The 22,436-nt window shown below is 42.3% G+C and overlaps 1 protein-coding gene across 3 annotated transcripts in view; it reads left to right on the top strand.

Moving 5' to 3' along the window:
• Positions 1–21,658, top strand: part of LOC122667730 (serine/threonine-protein kinase tricornered) — a 62,548-nt gene extending 40,890 nt beyond the window's left edge. Inside the window, exons 11-13 of one of the 3 annotated variants that reach the window (XM_043864125.1) lie at positions 5,255–5,339; positions 20,955–21,002; positions 21,092–21,658. In XM_043864125.1, the coding sequence (XP_043720060.1) occupies positions 5,255–5,339; positions 20,955–21,002; positions 21,092–21,180 (222 nt within the window). In that variant the 3' untranslated portion in view covers positions 21,181–21,658. The remainder of the gene's footprint in view (positions 1–5,254; positions 5,340–20,954; positions 21,003–21,091) is intronic. The other 2 variants (XM_043864127.1, XM_043864126.1) reach the window with 2 other exon arrangements.
• The last annotated feature ends 778 nt before the right edge of the window (positions 21,659–22,436 follow it).

Below are 22,436 nucleotides of genomic sequence, written 5' to 3' on the forward strand. Positions count from 1 at the left end.
CCGCCAGTCCCTCCACCACGTCCCGCCACCTCCACCAGCCACAGCAGGCCACCCCACCACCTTCCTCCACTTCTCCCAAGCCCGTAGGCCTCTCGCCTCCTCTCTTTCTCGTGAGAGGTCCCCCTCCTTTTGCCGTAATTTTTTCCCCACCCTTGGTGAATTGACTCCCACCGAGGGTTCCTTTTTTCCCCTCCATATGTTCTAATTTTTTTGGGGCTTTGTTTATTGGTTTCTGCGATTTTTTCCAAGCCACCATGCCTGACGTTTCAGAGATCACGTCTGCTTCCTCTGGTTCTGATGGGTCATCCCAACGTGACTTTGTTCCGTTTCCGGTGAATCCCATCAAACTCAATGGCAACAATTATCTTTTGTGGTCTCGTTCCTGCTTGTTCGCTATTGGATCCTGTGGTCTCTCTGGCTATATCACGGGCACTCAAGTCAGGCCTACCGAGGCTGGTTCTGCAGTGGATAGATGGATGAACTTCAATTTTTTGGTCATGTCATATCTTGTCAATTCGATGGAGCAAGATATTTCCAGGCGCTATCTCCTTCTTGATTCAGCTGCGAAGGTTTGGAAAACAGCCAAGGACACTTATTCTCAGGTTGGGAATGCTGCCCAATGTTACAAGCTTCGTCAGAAGATTCACTCTACCAGGCAATTGGAGTTGTCATTGTCTCAGTATTACAATACCATGTGTACTATGTGGCAACAGTTGGACTTTCTGGGCACCTTCACTGCTACCTGCGATGTTGATACCACGGCCTTCCGTAAGTGGGAGGATGGCTTACGTGTTTTCAATTTTTTGGCCGGCCTCAATATTGAGTTTGATCAGATCCGTGCCAATATTTTGAACCAAGACCCACTTCCATCTCTGGAGTAAGCCTATGCGATTCTATTGGCTAAGGACAATAGGCATACAGCCATGGTTCATCTTGTCACTCAGGAACGATCGGCTCTCGTCTCTGGTTCAAAGTTTTCCCGAGGAAATTCTACCAGGTCTGCTAGTACTGATCGGACATCTGGTGATCGCCCTCCCATTAAATGTTATCACTGTGGGAAGGGGTGGCATACCAAAGACCGTTGTTGGAGGCTTCATGGTCGCCCTGCGGAGACTCGTGGGCGTGGGAGGGGTGGATCCAATTGGCTGAATAACACCCGTGCTCATCAGGCAACTTCTGAATTGCAAAATGTTCGGGATATGGTGAATCGATTGGACACATCTTCTTTGGCATTAGTATTTCCTTCCATGCCTCGACTTTGTCTCTGCCTACCAACCCAAATTCTTCTTCTTCCACAGGTATTTCATTTGGTGGGAACTGCACCTCAGTCATGCCCGATTCTTGGGTAATTGACTCAAGGGCAACTGACCATATGACAGGTTCTTCATCTGTTTTTTCCAAGTATTTTCCTTTTTCTAGTCATAACAAGGTGCGTGTTGCTGATGGGTCTCTTTCTCCTATCTCGGGGAAGGGATCTGTCCAGTGCACTTCCTCTCTTAGCCTTTCCTCTGTCTTACATGTTCCAAAGTTTACTACTAATTTGCTTTCCATTAGTAGCCTAACTAGGGATTTAAACTGCAAAGTAACATTTTTTCCAACCTATTGTTTGGTTCAGGACTTGGCAACGGACAGTATGATTGCATGTGGTAAAGTGGTTGGTGGTCTGTACATGCTTGACAGTTCCTGGGCAGCTTTGACATCTCAGTTGGCATCTTCTGATTTTGATTCTGCACTTTTTGAGTTGAATAATTTACATCGTCTTTTGGGCCATCCTCCTATAGGAGTTTTATCTACTTTATTTCCTAGTCTAGTGAAACGGTGTAATAAACATAATTTTTCTTGTGACAATTGCACTTTGAAAAAGCAAACTAGAAGCATTTTTCCTATTTCTGATAATCGAAGCAATGTGCCTTTTGGTTTGATACATTCTGATGTGTGGGGCCCTATCCGATGTATTTCTACTTCTGGATTTAGATGGTTTGTCACTTTCATTGACTATTTTAGCTAGACAACTTGGGTGTATTTGATGCATAGTAAAAGTGACGTCTTCACTTGTTTCACTGTATTCCATAAGATGGTCCAGACCCAGTTCGATGCCAAGGTGAAGATTCTCCGCTCAGATAATGGAAAAAAGTATATGGATGGTGCCTTCCGCTCCTATTTGGACAGCCATGGAATCATACACCAGACCTCTTGTGTTGACACTCTTGCTCAACATGGAGTGGCTGAACGCAAAAACAAACATCTCTTGGAAGTTGCTCGTTCTCTTATGTTTACTATAGCTGTTCCTCCCCGCTTCTGGGGTGATGCTGTTCTTACAGCCACCTATCTTATCAATCGGCTTCCCTCTCTAGTCTTAGGTGGCCGATGTCCCTTAGACATATTGGTTGGAAAATCGACTTTTGTTGTGCCTCCAAAGGTCTTTGGCTGTGTCATGTTTGCCAGGAATCACTATGTACACGGCATGTTTGATCCCAATTGACTGCGGTGCATTTTTCTAGGTTACTATCATCCTCCTACACGAAAGGTATTTGTCATTATGGATGTCGTCTTCCGGGAGTCTGAGGCTTACTTTAAACAGCCGGTACCTCTACAAGGGGAGATTCTAAGTGGTGAAGAGGTTCGTTGATTGCTCCTCTAGACATTGAGATACCTACTATAGAGGATGTCTCTGTTGAACTAGAAGATGGAGTTACAAGTCAGGAACAAGAAGTGGGATAGATTGAGCAACAACAACAGGTGCAGGGGGAGAATAAAGTGTAGACTTATACTTGGGGAACTGATTTTCCTTTGGATGGCCCTTGGTACAAAGAGACCACCGCCACCGACCCTTCACAATCAGCATCTGTTCCTGCTCCAAGTCTTGATCATAGTCATGTTTCTGGTAAGCCACCTCCTGATCCCAATCTTGATTTACCCATTACTATTCGGAAACCAAAAAGGAGTTGTACACAACATCCTATTTCCAACTATGTGTCATACAACTCTCTAACTCTTGCTTTCCATGCTTTCGTATCTTCTTTATCCTCTGTTTCCATCCCTAACAATTGGCAGGAAGTAATAGCCGAACAGAAATGGAAGGATGCAATAAATGAAGAAATGTTTGCCCTTGAGAAGAATCATACCTGGGATTTGGTAAATCCTCCACTAGGAAAGAAACCGGTTGGTTGTAAATGGGTCTTTGTTGCGAAGCACAAGGTTGATGGCTCAGTGAAAAGATACAAAGCACGACTCGTAGCCAAAAGGTTTACCCAAACCCAAGGAATTGACTATCAAGAGACATTTGCTCCTGTAGAAAAAATGAATACTGTACGGGTTATCATCTCTTGTGCTGTAAATCGAGGATGGGAACTCCAACAACTTGATGTGAAGAATGCATTCCTACATGGAGATTTGGCAGATGTTTACATGGAGATACGTCCTAGCTTCACCTCTTCAGAGGCTCAGGGAAAGGTATGTAAGTTGAAGAAGGTTCTTTATGGTTTGAAGCAGTCACCAAGGGCTTGGTTTGGCCTATTCCATAAGGCTATGGTTGCTTATGGGTATAAGCGGAGCAATGCTAACCATACATTGTTTGTTAAAAGGATGGGACAGCAAATTACCATTTTGATTGTCTATGTTGATGACATAGTGATCACGGGTAGTGATGCACATGAAATCCAGAAGCTGAAGACATATGGGCACCGAATTTGAAGTCAAAGATTTAGGGAGATTGAGATATTTTCTAGGGATTGAGGTTGCCTATTCAACTAAGGGCATATCTCTTTCCCAAAGAAAATATACCCTGGATCTATTGAGTGAAACAGGGATGCTTGGGTGTAAACCAGCAGACACCCCTCTTGAGCCCAACACACATTTGAAGAGTAAGGAAGGTGACCCAGTGGACAAGGGTAGCTATCAGAGGTTAGTTGGCCGATTGATATACCTCTCACATACTCGGCCAGACATCACATTTGTTGTAAGTGTTGTCAGTCAATACATGCATGATCCTCACTCTTTTCATTTGGAAGCAGCATATAGAATACTCCGTTACCTCAAGTCCTCTCCTGGAAAGGGAGTCTTGTATTCTTCACATAGCCATCTCCGGATAGAAGCATACACTGATGCAGATTGGGTTGGCAATCCTGATGATAGGAAGTCCACATCCAGATATTGCACATTTGTTGGAGGGAACCTTACTACTTGGAGAAGCAAAAAACAAGCTGTTGTAGCTCGATCTAGTGTTGAAGCTGAATTTCGAGCTATAGCACAGGGTATTTGTGAACTTCTCTGGATCAAGGGGCTTCTTCAAGACTTGGGGATGAATGCTGATCTTCCAATGCGGCTCTATTGTGACAGCAAGTCAGCAATCAGCATTGCTCACAACCCGGTCCAACATGATCGTACCAAACATGTTGAGATTGACCAGCATTTCATCAAAGAGAAATTGGAACAGGGAACAATTTGTATTCCGTTTATCCAGTCTAGTGAACAGCTGGCTGATATCCTTACCAGAGGGATCAGCAATAAGTTATTTTTTCCTATTGTTAGCAAGTTGGGTATGTTTGATATGTATGCACCAACTTGAGGGGGAGTGTTGTAATATGGGTTCAAGGGTAAAATTGTCATAGGGGTAATATTGTCCTTGTACCTATTCTAGAATGTTCTTTCACATATTATAAATAAAGGATGGCTGTAGTCACTCTTACTCAAGCCAGTATTCATGGAATTCAACATATTGAAATAGCTATTTCAGTCTTCACAAACTAGGATCTTCAACAAATTTGCCTTGGCCCATGCCAAGATGTAGCAGGCATGGTCGACTGGGTTAAGTCAGTGCTGAGCCCTGGTCCAAGATGGGCCAACAGTTTCATGATGATCCCCAGATTGGGCCAGAGGCAGGTAAGCCTAGGCCCATCTAGCCTTCTTCATGCTATGCAATGACCTTAATTTGCTTTGTTCAATTTTTACCAATATGTTGTTAATACAATTAGTTTACATACACATCATGTAAAGTATACAATTAGTTTCTGTTGACGGTTTTTTTTTTAGCAATCTTTTGAAGTATCATTTTGTTTCAAACATGGAGTCAATTTTCAGAAAACTTCAATCAAAGTTACTGGAATATGTTGCCTTTAATTCAAATATTTTGGCATTTTTTTTCTTTTCTTTTTCTCATGGGCATGCTGTTATTACAAATTGCTTTCGTCTCCTTCTAGCTGTTACGTTTGCTTTAATAAGGTATCTGATATGTTTTCTACACTTTTATATGCAGATGCTATTGACTCCCAAAGATTTGAGTTTTGTTGGCTATACATACAAGAATTTTGAAGCTGTCAAAGGGCTACACCAATCTCTTGGTATGTAACTGTTGTTCGACACTCAAAGTGTAGTTTTGTTCTTTTTCCATTCCCCCTCCCTTTTTTTTTTGGTTTCGATGCTTGCATTTGCACAACATTAGCATAGCATTCAGAAATTCATTGGGTCTATTAGGCTGTGTTTGGATGTTAAGAAAGAAAAAATTCAAATAAAAAAAGTTTTGAGAGATAGACACATAAATCAATCATTGCATCATCATGATTTTTGTCTCATTATGTTTTTTCTTTTCTTTTCTTGGCATCCAAACATAGCCTTATGGAATGATGCTCCTAAGCATCTAAAGATCCCTCCCCCTTCTTTCTGATAAGTATTTTAAGATGGTGCCCGTTAGAAAGCAATGTGGTGTTTGAGCTTGTGAATCTTAAATTTATATCATAGCTAATTGTCACTCTCTCTGGGCTGTAATGATAATCATGATGCCTGTATATCAATGTCACACATCCATAAATCTGAGCTTTCTATGCTGAGCCACCAACATAGTTCAAATTTTCGTTTTCAATCTGGATTTTGACCCTAGCAAAATCAAAAGATTTCAGATTTTGGTCAAAATTCAATTGAAATCTGGTATATTTCATTGGTGAATTTCGATTGACCATTTCGGTGGTTGAACGGTCTTATTTTGGCCTGAAACTTCAGGAAAACCCTAATTAAGCATCTCTAAACATATTTGAACCTTTATAATATAAAAAACACACCCAATCTTCGGCCCTTGGCTGCTAGTCTATGCCATAACCTGTTGTATACTTTCTCTAGTATAACCTATGCTACACATAATATTAGTACTGTAACACATAAAAGTCATTTAAAACAACTAAAATATACATTAGGAATGAAAAAACGTAATAGTAGAAAGCATTTCATAATTATCAACAACATTACATATACATGTTACATATTACATTATTACATATACACTTTCTTAAGGTATAACTACAAGTTACTTGGTACATGACTGCATGTCCTAGTACCACATAGAATTCCAGGGAGGAGCAAGACCACCAGCAGATTGTTGGTGTCGACGCAACTGTTCCTCCGACTGTATCACAAATGATAGCCATGTCATATTATGCTGGACACTCGAACTCCACAACATTCCTATCGTCAACATACTAGAGGTAACCTAACCTAGATTATAGATCATCATACCGTCAAGATCCATGTAGGGAGCCACCATAACTGGATGGCGGAGCTGGCATGTATGGCTGGGTGGCCGGGTATGAGATGTTGTCCACAAAGGACGACCCACTGCGTGGCTGACCAGCATACTCAGTGGTAATAAAGAAGAAGAGCTATACTACCAATAGCTACCCTAACTATTGTACTCGGAACCGATTCTCTCTGCATGCCACTGCCCATATCCACTACCCTCCTCATCTGGTCTGAGCCGATGGCACATGCCTCTCAAGTAGCTTGTACATGTGGGGGCACGTGCACCGTGGTCGGCATTCTATGTAACATGATCGAACTAACTCTCTCGTGTGAACTGGATGGGCTCCGTTCCGCCTGGTTGTCATTTCTCGAAGTGATGCGTATCCATCACCACCACCGTCATTATTATCTCCACCAGCAGACAGGGATGGTGTGTGTGTGTGGCCATTAGAATGTGACCAATATCCTCCTTATCATCCCTAACAGGTTGGCAATCAAAAGGTCTGGTGTTTGTGAGTGAACTTAGCCCTCTCAAGAAGCCATAAATGCATTGACATTTGCATCCCTCTGACTAGAAATTTCAAGGTCGGTCCTACCCCCATGCTGATCCAATACTCGGTCACCTTGATCCTTCACCCACTCATAGAGATCCTCCTCATCTGAGGCATCCTGGAAGATGTTCCTGAGCTTGATTGGGTCTTTGTCATTCTTCATGCCCATATGTGTATGCTACATGCCTACATCTTCAATCTCATGTTGTAGTGCACATACACCAAGTTCTCCAGACATTTGTGACCCAATCGGTTTCACCTCTTGGAGTAGATAATTGAAAATGTACTCTAGTTGTGCTTACATCCGGAGGCAAAATATGTCTGAGTGAGCACATTAACTGTCATCTTTCTCAAGTTAGGTGCATCACTCTCGTATAGCATTCACCATTCATCTGCATTAGATCATTAAGATTATTCTTGATAAGTGATTGTACTTGGTACATGAACTCAACTCAACTCAACTCGGCCTTATCCCATCAGTCTCCCATACTGAAGCATCTAAGGCCTCTGTTGTATATGGCCATGCTACCTCAAATGACTTTCTCGCAGCTTATCATGCATCGGAGCTACTCCCAAAGTCCCAAATCAGCTCTAATTTGTTCATTCCTTATTTTGTCCTTCCTAGTTTTACCATACATACATCTCAACATTTGTAAGCCCATTTTCCCACTCCCTTCTTTTTTAATACTGGTAGTAGTGCAACTTAGACAGGCAGTTTTTTGAAAACCCAGGTTCAGCCTGAGGTAATTTATCCCTAGACCTTGCCAGCCTGGCTTTAAAATAAAACCCAGCCCAAAATGTTTATATAGGGGGAGGTGAAGGCAGAATTTGACCCTAGTCTTGCGGTTTGGCAACCACAGGCTTACCATCAAAAAGCACAAATATCTCATATGTGTGTATGGGTGTGTATATACATATATACCTCAATGTGTATATGTATACATACATATGGGTGATGGCAACCCACAGGCTTTACCATCACAATGCATAATTACTTGTATGTAAATCAGGCTTGGGCAGGGCCAGGCTGAGCTGTTCCTGAAGCCCCAACTCTAACCTATTCTGGCCCATCCTCAGGCTGAGATATCTCACCCCTAGGATGGCCCATGTCTGAAAATCCCTGCCCAAACCCATAAAAATCAGGCCTGCCGAGTTTGGGGTTGAATTTTTCTGTTGCATCTCAACATACAGGATAATATGCTTATGCCTAGTGATGCAGGGCATCCACCAGCCAATAGGCCAGCATGCCTATTCTCTAAAAAATACTTGTGCAGGCCCAAGCCTCCCAAGCCCAGCCCATAAATCTCGGCCTAGGCTGGCCAGGGCATTTTTGGCCCTGCGGTTCTGTTGATGTGCATCTTGTGGCCTTGCTAGGAAGCTACTAGAATATCTCTTTAGTTCTCCTAGTTTCTAGTCCTTGACTTTTTGTATTCCAAGGCTTGTTTATGAGCCTTTTCTTATTCCTAGGACTATTAGTTAGTCTTTTCATATTTCCTAGGCTTATTTAAGAGTCCTTTAGAATTTCTTAGTGTCTTTTAGAATTGAGTTAGTTAATTTTCTTGGTTTATGTTTTCTATGTATTGGAGGTGCGGTTTAATGTTTTGGATAAAGTTTTATGTCTTGGGGCAGATTTCTATGTCTAGGAATTGTTATCTATGTATGGGGAATTCCAAAGGGGTTTTGGAATTCTAATAGTCTCTTTAATGTTATTGTGCTATAACAAAAATTTACATCTCTATATAATGCAAGTCTTGGCTACTCTCAAAGCAGCCGTCGAATTTTACAAGCATATTATCTGAGTATTTTACTTGTGTGACCCAAGTGAGCTTAAGTGAGACTCCTACAGTCGACCTAGGTGGGACTCCTACGGCTGGTAGACTGGTGGGACTCCAGATCTAAGACCTAGCTATCTATTTTCATACCTAGCTATTCTCTTCCAGATTCGATCTTGGCTTGTTTACCCATTCGGGTTTGCATCATTTTGGTATCAGAGTCATGGCTGGAAGTGAGAATAATTTTGTTATATTACAACAGATTGCTGATTCATTAAAGGTCTTGACTAAACAAGCATTGGCCATTGAGCAACGTTAACCCTCTAGCTCAGTTATAGCCGGCAGTTCTTATTATGGACCCCCATCTTATGCACCTCCAAAGGTGAAGCCTGAAGTTCCTTACTTTTCTGGACAAAGGGACTCATACTGACTCCTTGATTGGTTAAATTCTGTGGAGGATTATTTTGACTGGTGTGGCTTGAAAGAGGCACGAAAGCTTCGATTTGCGTACTCACGACTGGCCGGTGAAGCTCTAAATTGGTGGAGATACATTGAACACAAGCTCAAAGTTCGAAGATGCAAGCCTAGTACTTGGAAAGACATGAAGCGTGAGTTGGAAGCCAAGTATTTACCAGAACGTTTCAAACAAGATCTCACCCCTCAACAAGATTACCACCATAAAACATTTAAAGCTGAAGAGAATTTCCAGCAGCCATATGTGAAGTTCAGTTTGCCAGTGAGAGAATATTGGCAGTTTAACATCACCAATGTTCCGATGAAGGCTGAACTCAAAGTTACATTGTCAAAGGAAGTTAATAGAACGCCAATCAAAGAAAAGGAACCTGAGAACAAGGAAGAAATTCATTCAACTGAATCGACAAAGGAAGATGAACAACATTAGTCAACAAAGCGGAGCCTGAAGCCAAGGGAAAAATCCAGCACTTGGCAATGACGAGGAAGAGACGGTGTTTGAAGGTTCTACTGTAGAAGCCTACACTGAAGAGGTTGAAACAGTGGACGATGAGGTCGTGATTCAGAAACTCGACAATATAGTTGAGTTGGAGGTTGACACAAAAGTTCTAGAGGACTCTTTGGAAACACCCTTCACCGCTGAAATTGATCCAGATGTTGAGCATATAGAGTTTGAGATTCCACCAAAGTTCTCCAAGGAGGAAGGATCACGTCTCGCAGAATTCATTCTCTATGTTTGTGAGATGCCAGAATTTTATTTTGGGCTGAAGCTGGAAATTAATCACATGAAGCCTATTCCTTCTCTACAAAACTCGAGGTCGAGTTCTTTTTCTAAGAAGGGGAGAATTGATGCAGGGTATCCACCAGCCAATAGATCAGCACGCCTATTCTCCAAAAAATACTTGTGCAAACCCAAGCCCAAGCCCAGACCATAAATCTCGGCCTAGGCTGGCCAAAGCATTTTTGGCCCTGCGGTTCTGTTGATGTGCATCTTGTGGCCTTGCTAGGAAGCTACTAGAATATCTCTTTAGTTCTCCTAGTTTCTAGTGCTTGACTTTTTGTATTCCAAGGCATGTTTATGAGCCTTTTCTTATTCCTAGGACTATTAGTTAGTCTTTTCATATTTCCTACGCTTATTTAAGAGTCCTTTAGAATTTCTTAGTGTCTTTTAGAATTCTAAGAGTTAGTTAATTTTCTTGGTTTATGTTTTCTATGTATTGGAGGTGGGGTTCAATGTTTTGGGTTTTGTTATCTATGTATGGGGAATTCCTAAGGGGTTTTGGAATTCGAAGAGTCTCTTTAATGTTATTGTGCTATAATCAAGATTTCCATCTCTATATAATGCAAGTCTTGGCTACTCTCAAAGCAGCCGTCAAATTTTACAAGCATATTATCTGAGTATTTTACTTGTGTGACCCAAGTGAGCTTAGGTGAGACTCCTACAGTGGGCCTAGGTGGGACTCCTACGGCTGGTAGACTGGTGGGACTCCAGATCTACAACCTAGCTATCTATTTTCATACCTACCTATTCTCTTCCAGATTCGATCTTGGCTTGCTTACCCATTCGGGTTTGCATCACCTAGTCTTTTAAATGCAGGGCTGGCAGGAAAACCTTGAAACCTTCAGATAATGGGCCTACTAATACTAGGGATGCTTATTAGAAACAAGAACTAGGTTAGATCAGAAAATAGGGACAATGAAATTCCAGTTATAGTGATTCTAATTAACTTTAACAAATTCAGATATAACTAGAAATCCAAAATCAGAACTAAACCCAGTTTTGTTATCTGAAATTGACATCAGAGATTGAAGTCCATATCTAAAGTGGAAAATCCGAAGTAAAAAACCAATAATCCCAATCAATTATATACTCATGTACTTATCAAAAAGAATAGAAAAGGTAAATCAATTGAACTGATTCAGTGCTGAAGTTGTCAGGTGAAGGGGTTATGCCCACCAACTATAGGGCATGCTAGTCATTTTAATTGGCATAAATATCTGTCAGTTATGATATAATGGAGGTTTTAGAAGAAAGAAGTTCCAGTCACAATCCCATGAATACATTGATGGATTATTGACATGTCAAACTCATCTACGGCATAGGTTTTATTCAGGATTACAAGTTGCCCTTGACACATTGATGTTTGCAATGAAAATCAAAAGGGAGTATCCACTTGGATGGTGGGTCCTCTCAAGGAATCAATCCTCAATCACATGGGGCCTATGTTTGAGTAATACATGAAAACCATACATCTTGAATTATATGATGAGCCATAACATCCAAAAATCCAAACTTTATTTTTTGAGAAGAACAAAATTTTATTGAGAGTACTAAGTATTATTATCTTATAGTATGACAACAACAACAAACAAACAATAGAACTGTTGAGATGTGTTACCCGATATTATAAGGGTATTTTTGGTATTTTATCTATGCTTTATTTATGTACTTTTGAACAAGGGTAGAATTGTAATTTGGGCTGTGACACTGTTCACGTGAACAGTGTCGTGAACAGTGTTTCCCTTTGTAATCTTTATTATTATTATTATTATAAATATAGAGCTCATCTCATTGATCATTCAAGCCATTCACGAAATTCCTGTTTTGTTAACATGGCATCAGAGCCAAATACACTCTGATCTAGGTTTTCAAAACCCACCTCCCTCCCTTCGATTTTTTTTCACCTTCCCTCCATCGAGCTTCTTCCCTTCTGCTTTCTTCCTTTCTTTTGGTTCTTCTTCCCCCATCAAGGCAGCACTACTAAGGTGATCGTAATGATCTAGCCGCTGTCCCAACATACCTCCTTTTTATGCCTCTTTTGTGGATCGAGTGGAGCTGAAGAACTGTCTGCGATTTGAAGATTCCTATTTTTTTTGGAGATCAGGCCTCTACATCTGTTTCGGCTGCATCTTCTATTGTGGGATCCTTATTTGATATTGTTCTCAGCCCCTATTCCCTTCATCAAATTGGTTGAAGACCCCAGCCCCTTATCGATCTCTCTTCTCAGGGTTTTTTTTTCAAAACCCTGACATTAATCGATCTTGGGGTTGGGCTGCTGGTTCCTGCTGCATCTGATTGGCACCCTTGCTGCCTTCATTCGACATCATTCCCAACCTATATATCTGAGATTTTTTGCTCCAATACAGCCCTCATCTATTGGGGGTCGATTCCAGAATTTTTTTTTGGATATTTTTTGGCTGTTTGCTGTTTCATTGAAGATTGGTTACCTGCTGCAATGACTGGTTCAGATTCTTCTTCGGCCTCTTCTGGCATTGATGGCCAGCCCCGGACTGATTTTCTTCCCCATGCTGCCCCAATCAAACTTGATGGCTCTAACTACTTGAAGTGGTCTCGGTCTACCTATTTGACAGTGGCTGGCCATGGCCTCACTGGGCATCTTCTTGGGACAACAACTAAACCAGTGGAAGAGGATTCTCAGCTCAACAAGTAGTTATCTAACGATGCGATGGTGATGTCCTACTTGATCCATTCTATGCAAGGGGATATCTCAAACAATTTTCTTCCACTGGACATAGCCCATACTATCTGGAATGGTGCCAAAGAGACTTATGGTCGCACATGGAATGATGCATAGGTCTATGAGATTAGAAAGAAGGCTAATGCCACTACCCAACAGGAGCTCTCTGTCTCCAAATACTATACTGCCCTCAAGAACATGTGGCAGGAATTGGATCATTACTCCGACTATCAGCCCTCTACTGCTGCTGATCTGGCTGCTTATCGCAAACACGTTGACAAAATACGTGTCTATGATTTTTTGGCTGGACTAAATATGGAGTTTGATCCTATTCGGGTGCAAGTACTTGGGCAGTCCCCTTTTCCATCCCTAGAGCAGGCCTTTGCCTTGGTTCATAATGAGGAATCTCGTCGGGCTGTTATGCTGCATTCCTCTACTGTTGATCGATCCGCCTTGCAAGTTGCTTCTAGTACTCCTTCTCTTACCACTACTGATGGTGGTACTGCTGTCCCTAAAGGTCCTGTCAAGTGTGAACACTGCAACAGGCTCTATCATACCAAGGCTCAATGCTGGAAGCTCCATGGGAAGCCTGCTGATTTTGAGGAAAAGAAAGCCCGTGGGAAGTTTAAGCCCAAGGCTCATATGGCTAATTCTCCTACTGCTGCTGCTGCTGCCCCTTCATCTGACATTGGGCTTACTCAGGATGAGCTCCTAGCTTTCTGTCGCATGCTACAGGCCTCTTCCGCTGCCTCCACTACGGCATCTGCACCTGCTGTCCCTCCTGGTTCTAATTTTGCCTCAGGTACTCCAGTCAATAGTCTATGTGCATCGGTTGTATCTAATCCTTGGATTATAGATTCCGGTGCCACTGACCACATGATTGGCTCCTCCCATGTATTTCATCTTTATTCTCCATCTTCTGGCAAAGACAGTGTTCGAGTAGCTAATGGTTCCCTTTCTCCTATTAATGGGAAGGGTTCCATGCGTTGCTCACCTACCCTTTCATTAAAATTTGTTTTGCATGTTCCGTCCTTTTCTACCAACCTTCTCTCTATTAGTAGTCTAACTAGAGATCTGAGCTAAACCGACTTTTTCCCTTCTCATTGTGTCATACAGGATCGGAGACGGGCGCACGATTGGGGGTGGTAAGATGCGGGGTGGTCTCTACTTACTTGACCGGTCAGCCTTCTACTTTGCATTCGGCTTCCTCTACGACTCATCATTTACAGTCCACCTCGTCCCCTGACCTTCATCTCTGGCACTGTCAACTTGGTCATCCATCACTTAGTACTTTGTCTCTTTTGTTTCCACGCTTGATTAAGCATTGTAATAGGAATGAGTTTTTATGTGAGGCTTGTGTTTTGGCCAAACAGACTCGTTACAGTTATTCTTCATTAAATAAAAGAAGTGAGTCTCCTTTTGCTTTGGTTCATTCTGATGTATGGGGCCCTGCCCGTTGTACTTCCCTTTCTGGTCATCGATGGTTTGTCTCCTTTATTGATTGTTATACTCGTGCCACTTGGGTGTACATGATGAGCCATAAAAGTGAGGTCTTCCGCTGTTTTTAGTTATTTCATCGTATGGTTCAGACCCAATTCAATGCCACCTTGCGCATTTACGCAGTGATAATGGCAGAGAGTACATGGAGGGTTAGTTCCAACTTTATTTGGCTGCACATGGTATTGTCCATCAGACCAGCTGTGTTGACACACCTGCCCAGAATGGGGTTGCTGAACGGAAAAATAGACATCTCCTTGAGGTAGCCCGGGCCATTATGTTTGCAGGGCAGGTTCCTTCTTACTACTGGGGTGATGCCATTCTTACCGCTGCTTATCTCATCAACCGTGTGCCTACCTGTGTCCTTGATGGTCGTCCCCCCGTTGATCTCCTCCAGGGTTCCTCCTCCTTTGTGGTTCCCCCTTAGTTTTTGGTTGTGTTTGCTATGTCCGCAATCATCATCCTCATGGAAAATTTGATCCACAGAGCATTCGGTGTATTTTTCTGGGCTATTCTGCAACCTAGAAAGGATACAAGTGTTACCATCCACCTTCTTGTCGTACTTTTGTCTCCATGGATATTGTCTTCCATGAGTCTTTGTCATATTATTCCCAGACACCTCTTCAGGGGGAGCAGGATCAGGGTTTTGAAGATGTGTCTGCTATTCTTTCGGCTTCTATTCAGGGGGAGCCCTCTGTAACTTCAGCTCCTACAGTGGCTCCTATTCAGGGGGAGCGTAGACCAGTCGGTCAAATTCCTGTTGATAAGGTATATACCCAAGAGCACACAGGACAAGTTGAGACTACCACCACTACCATACCACCTTCACAATCATTTGCATTCACAATCATTTGCACTTGATCCAGATCCAGACCCTGCTACATCATCTGGTAAGGATCCTTCCCTTGACTTACCTATCGCTGTTCGTAAAGGCGTTAGGTCATGTACCCAACACCCCATCTCCAATGTTGTTTCCTATGATGCTTTATCTCCTTCCTATCGTGCATTTGTTTCTTCTCTTTCCTCTGTTTCTATTCATCAGAAATGGCAGGAGGCAATTGCAGATCCAAAGTGGAAAGCAGCCATGATGGAAGAAATGACGGTCTTACTTAAAAATGAGTCATGGGAGCTAATTGTTCTTCCTTCGGGTATGAAACCAGTCGGGTGTAAATGGGTATTTGTTGTCAAGCCGAAGCCAGATGGAACAGTGGATAGATATAAAGCCAGACTTGTGGCCAGAGGCTTCACTCAGACTTATGAGATCGACTACCAGGAGACATTTGCCCCTGTTGCGAAGTTGAACACTGTTCAGGTCTTACTGTCTTGTGCTGTCAACTTTGGTTGGGACCTACAGCAGTTGGATGTAAAAAATGCATTTCTTCATGGGGAGTTGGAAGAGGAGGTTTATATGGATGTTCCTCCGGGTTTTTCCTCTGACAAGACCCATGGGAAAGTTTGTAGGCTCAAAAGGGCACTCCATGGGTTGAAGCAATCTCCAAGGGTATGGTTTGGTAGGTTTCATAAAGCCATGGTCTCCTGTGGATACAAACAGAGTAATGCTGATCACACTCTGTTCATCAAGCAAAAGGGAGAAAAGGTCACTCTTCTCATAGTTTATGTTGATGACATAGTTGTGACTGGTAATGATACAAATGAAGTTTCTCACCTGAAGGCTTTCTTGGGATGGGAATTTGACATAAAAGATCTAGGACAGCTAAGATATTTTCTTAGGATTGAAGTTGCCCGTTCTCCAAAAGGCATCTTTCTCTCCGAGAAAGTATGTTCTAGATTTACTATCGAGACTGGTTTGCTTGGTTGTCATCCTTGTGACACTCCCTTGGAAGCTACTACCCGTCTGCAAGAGAAGGATGGTGAACCTATTGATAAGGGCAGATATCAACGATTGGTGGGCAAGCTGATTTATCTCTCCCACACCGGACCAGATATTGCCATTCTTTGTGAGTCTTGTGAGCGCCGTTCATGCATGATCCTTATTCCACTCACATGTTGTTGTTCTTCGTATTCTCCATTACTTGAAGTCGGCTCAGGAAAGGGGATCCTTTTGTCTCCTCATGACCATCTTCGCATTGAGGCTTACACAGATCTTGGTTGGGGTGGTAACCTGACAGAAATCTACCTCCGGCTATTGTACTTTTGTTGGAGGAAATCTGATCACATGGCGGAGTAAAAAACAAAATGTTGTGCCAAGATCTAGTGCTGAAGCTGAATTCCGTGCTATGGCCCAGGGCATATGTGAGTTACTGTGGCTTCAAAGTTTACTCCTTGATATCCGTGGTTTTGTTCATCTTCCAATGATGTTGTACTGTGACAACAAAGCAGCAATTAGCATTGCCCACAATCTAGTGCAGCATGACCGTACCAAACATGTGGAGATTGACAGACACTTCATCAAGGAGAAGTTAGAGAGTGGGCAGATTTGTATCCCTTTTGTGAAGTCTGGAGATCAACTGGCTGATGTCTTCACCAAAGGGTTGAGTGGGAAGTTGTTTTATCCTAGTCTAGTTAGGGGTGTCAATAATACCCGGATGGCCCTAACCCGCCTGAACCCGCCCTGAGCCCGGACCCGACCCGACCCTGATTTGTCAGCCCAAAGGACGGGTTAGGGTTGAGTTTTAGTCTGACCATGGCAGGGTCGGGTCGGGTTCGAGATAAGACCCCTGGCTTAGCCCGGCCAGGCCCGGCCCTGTATTAGTTATAAATATATAATAATGTATATATTATAGATCTAATTGAGAAAAATTAAAAATGAAAAGACAAAAAAACCCTAAGGGATGGCCAAACCCTAAATCCCTTTTCAATTTTCAATCTTCATCACTTTTAAGGGAGAATAGCCGCCGCTAGCTGCCTTCCTCTTCCTTCTTCCCTGAGTAGGAAAAAGAAATGGAAGAAAACGGTACCAATTTCCCATTGATGGATGGATTGTGAATCTGCGAGAAGTTGAACATGCTTGGCCTCCTGGCTCTTTTCGATGTTCTCAATCACTGGAATAGCGACCAAAGAAAGCATCAAATCTACTCCGTTCTTGAGAATTTAGAAAGCTAACAGTTCAAAGTTCAAACCCAGGCTTCTCCGGCGGTAAACCCATTTGCTCTCACTCTTTCGCTTGCTTGCTTCCTTCTCTTCCTCTGTTCCTTTTAGGCGACCACATCTCCATTATGCATTGTTTTCAGCAATAATATATTGGAAAAGTTAGGTAACCAAATGGTAGAAGATTTGGGCACTTACTAATCTGTCAAGTGGTTGTGCTGTGATTAATTCCCAAACAGACAGCTTGTATCATTTCTCTCCCCCTTCTCTTCCTTCGTGGCTTCAACTCCCCCCTCCCCCACTAACCCTGTCGTTTCCATATTCTTAAACAAGAAGATAAACAATTTAAATCCAACTCAGCCATGCTTTGCTCTCTGTTTATATAACTCCCTCAATCCCTTTCACGATAACAACTACTGCTGGTTTCAATTCCACACATGCAATTTTAAGAGACCATTTTTTTTGTCAGGTATCTTTCCTCTTGAGTTCTTTAGATTTCTCTTCTGCATTTCATCCTCGTCTTCTCCCACATTAACACCTCTGTGCTCTGTTTATGTTTGGGGTTCAGACATGGTCAATCAGGGCCAATCCGACCCTGCCCGACCCTATCAGGGTCAATCAGGGTCGGGTCGGGTTACGAAAAACCCTGGCAGGGTCGGGTTAGGGTTGAGGGTTTCTTGGCCCTGCCAAGGTTGGGTCAAGGTCAGGGTCAGGGTTTAGGTTAAGGCCTCTAGGGTCAGGGTCAGGGTTTAGGCAGGCCCGGCCCAACCCGACCCATTGACACCCCTAAGTCTAGTCAAGTTGGGCATGTGTGATATCTATGCCCCAACTTGAGGGGGAGTGTTGAGATGTGTTACCCGATATTATAAGGGTATTTTTGGTATTTTATTTATGCTTTATTTATGTACTTTTGAACAAGGGTAGAATTGTAATTTGGGCTGACATTGTTCATGTGAACAGGTGTCGTGAACAGTGTTTCTCTTTGTAATCTCTTTTATTATTATTATTATAAATAGAGAGCTTGACTAATCTCATTGATCATTCAAGCCATTCACGAAATTCCTGTTTTGTTAACAAGAACCTACTACACTCACCAAAAAGGCAACACAAACGCTACATAATTCACCCAAAACATTGAGTTTGCTCCTGCGTCCAACAGACCCAAGAGACAGACAATCATAAGGGCTTGCATCCCATAATACACAGCCTTAAATGCACAAACCCCTTGTTTGCCAGATCAACCGCCTCATTAGAAGATTTAGGTTTCCACTGAAACTGAAAATGCCTCTGGGAGAGAGGTAGAAAATGATCTGATGCGATGAGTGTAATGTCATGGTTCCTCTGCAGGACTTCCATCCATGAATAACATTGGCTGAATCTCCTAAAATAACTTCATGCAGCTCCACCTTGATTTGGTGAGCTATCAACTCTACTCTAATTAAATCTACTTCTCCTATTGTTCCAGAGAAAGCACACCAATAACTTCGCTGTGCTATTTTCATATAATACCACCAATCCCAGAGTGTCCCAGGTTCCATCTGAGCAGCTGTCAACATTTAATTTCACCAGACCTTCCAAAGGGGGCTGCCACAGCCACAGTAGTCGGTATAGATATCACCTTACTTGAAAATATTAAGGGACCCCAATCTCTAAACAGCCATTTGGGATATTTCTCAACATCTTTTCCACCATTGTGCAACTTGCAACCCGGTTTTTATTTTTCAGCAACCATGTTGACATCGGCCACTTTATCAGAGAATTATCATGTTCCATTCCTCCTATAAACACCGTGGTGTATCCAATAATTGTCCCTTTCCAAAGAAATCTCCCTTTCCTTCCAAAGGTGCTCTAAGCCAAAACCAGGTCAGTTTATTTATATCTTCTAGAAAGATCCAGTGCATCTGAATTTTCTGAAGGAAATGGAACCAAACCAGTTTGGCATAGGAGTAATAAAAAAAATTGATGTACAATGGTTCTTGCTCCGTTTTACAATCAAGCATAGATGAGGAGAGAGTGCCAGCCCTGGTTTCTCTATTGGGACAAATCACAAGCACCTTTTGTGATTAATTTCCTAACCTTTTGCTCCATTGTGACCAAGTGGTCACGGGTCTGGAAACAGCCTCTCTGCTAAAGCAGGGGTAAGGCTGCGTACATTATGACCCTCCCCACACCCTGCAGTGGCGGGAACTTTGTGCACTGGGTACGACCTTTTTATGTATGGAATACTATGGATATTCAAATAAATACAATCCAAATGGACCTCTCAAGAAGTATAGAATATTTCAGATTGGGCTGGTCTCATCCACAGAGTACAGATGAAGAATGGATGAGATACCTTCACCCTACTTGCACAGTTCTTATAAATTATGAATATTAAATTTAAAAAAAAAATTAAAAACAAGAAAAACAAATCTTCTACAAAAATTGTTGCATGCCCCCGCTCTGTGGCTGCCATTAATTCCTTGTGAGGCCTGTAACTCCTCTCTTTAACTTTTTGAAGCTTTTGATAAGCAGTAAGCATGTGGATCTTATAGGTTCCGTCAGATTTTCTTAGGGAAAATTACAAGATTAGGCAAAATCATGTTTTTCTTTACAAAACTAACCACCTATTGTTTCAGTTAACAAAAATAACCAAAATTAGGTATAGGTTTACAAAAGTAACCAAAACAATGTATCCCCCTCCCTCACCTACATTTTTTTACATTTTTGCCCCTAATTCTTTCCACCACCTCCGCCTCCACCTCCACCACTACCGCCATCACCACCCCTCCCCTGCAACCCCACCTCCACTCTTTGTCTCTCCACAAATCTTTCTATCTCTCTCCCACTTCCACTTCCACTCCCACTCCCACTCCCGAAGTTAGAGCTGTTTCTGGATAATTGAAATTTAAAAAAGTTGAACAAAAGAGTTTCAACAAACCTCTTTGAAAGATGCTGGTTCTACGGGATTAAATGTAAAAAGGAAAGAAAAAAAATAAAGGCAAGGAGAGAAGAAAGTGATGAATTGAAACCAGGAACAACTCTCTCTGCAAATCTGGGCATCGTGTGTCTCGGATTCAACAAAAAAATCCCCAATAGAGAGACTTAATTCTTCTAGTTCGTAGGTGTAAGGAAGTTCCAAGGTTGGGCGGCGAGGGTTCTTACAGGCGGCATGGGAATTGCAGGCATGAGAGCTGAGGTCAGGTGCAAACTGCCTAGCATTCATGAGGAGGTTCTGCAGGTGGCAGAGCTGGGACCATGGGTGCAGGGGCCTCGTGGTGGACGTTCAGGTTCAGGGGCCTCGAGGAGGTTCCACTCCTCAACTGCGATTGCAACAGGTAGCAGGTGGTATGGACATGGTGATCGGAAAAGGTAAAGTTCAGGGATGGGCCAATGGGATTGCAGGGAAGGGAAGGGAGGTTTAGGGACGGGTAAAATTGTCTAAAATGTAGGTGAGGAAGGAGGAGACACTGTTTTGGCTATTTTTGTTAACTGAAACAATAGTTGATTAGTTTTGTAAAAGAAAACATGATTCTGTCTAATCTTGTAATTTTCCCATTTTCTTATATGAAAAGCAGCACTGTTTCTTTTGCTTATCTTTGATAGATGTGGGAGAGAACCCTCACACTTGACTGTTTTAACTGTCGCAGATCTGAAGAATACTTCACCAATACGGCTGTCTGTGGATTCTGTAATGAGTAATGGATCAATGCACAACTAATATCTATACATTATGTCTGCGTATAATTCTGGTTGGAAACTGATCGTTGATCTTAATCTTTTGCAGGTGATTCAGCAGTGGACTACTCTATGAACCCCGCAACTGAAGAAACAGAAACACATATGCTTACATCAGGTGATGGCATGTCACCATAAGATTTCATGAATCTTGCTATGTAATGCATCTTGTGACGCGTGAGCCCCTCTGATGTTGATGGTTGAAATGCCTGCTTATTTTTAGTCAGGCCTCTGCAGAGCCATCGTCTGTGTACAGTGGTGTCTTAAGGTACTAAACAAAGCTCAGTTATGGGCTGGTAGTGGTAGTAGCAGCAGTGATATTAGCATTGGTAGTACTTAACAGTGCAGACTTTGTCCTGAGCAATGAGATGATTTGTTATGTCCTGGCTGCCCAGGTTGGCTGAGTAAAACATGCCTTCTCTTGTGGCAGTTTCTGGGTTTTAAATCTTTTCCCTTTTATAAATTTTTTTTAAAGAAAGAACTTCTCTGACATTCAAGAACCCAGTTAAATATATTGATGTTAAGAACATTACTGATAATTTTTAGTTTGTATGTATTGAATATCCTTGGGCTTTCGGTACAGGCAAAGACGAGTGATTGCATTTCAATGGTTGAAGAATAATTTGTACTTGTGATATATGTTCATCTATTAGTTTAATGCCTACATTTCATTTCTTTGCCAAAGTGGTATGAGGGAGCTGAATCTGTGTTTTTGCTTCTGTCCCATGGATTAAAAACCTGAAATCGGGATCTGAATTTGGTCCAGCCAATTCCGATCTGATACTCAATCGGCCATAATTTTTGACCGGTGAATCAGGCTTTTTTAATATAAATATTATAATAAATTCAATATCACGATCGAACTCTAGTATGAAATTGCTCCAGCCAATTCCGATCTGATACTCAATCGGCCATTTTTTTGATCGACCGATGAATCGGGCTTTTTTAATGTTATAAATTAAATATCACACTTGAACTCCAGTCTCTCTCTCTCTCTCTCTCTCTCATCACCACCCTTCCAACCATCCCCACCCTCACGAGCTGAGGCTTCACCCCCTGACCGCCTGTAACTCCTCCCCCTTGCATCTACCCGCCCTTTGCATCTTCCTCTCCCATCTGCAACTCCCCCAACCCACTCTCTTCGGAAACGCCCAACCCTCCCCCACTCTAAAACTCCCCTCAGCAATTTTCAAACCATGTCTTTAACCTCCTTCTCGAACTATTGAAGCACGTTCTATACGAATAGGTTCCTCCCTCTTCTATCCGGTTCCCCTTTCAGCATTTTAATCCAACAAATGATGGGACTCACATATTCAAAACACATGAGAAAAAATAAACAAAAAAAAAAAAATCAAGTGAAAGAAAAACTGCATGGGGACGTTTTTACTTCAAGA

This window comes from Telopea speciosissima, chromosome 7 (genome assembly GCF_018873765.1).
Source record: "Telopea speciosissima isolate NSW1024214 ecotype Mountain lineage chromosome 7, Tspe_v1, whole genome shotgun sequence".
NCBI lineage: Eukaryota > Viridiplantae > Streptophyta > Magnoliopsida > Proteales > Proteaceae > Telopea > Telopea speciosissima.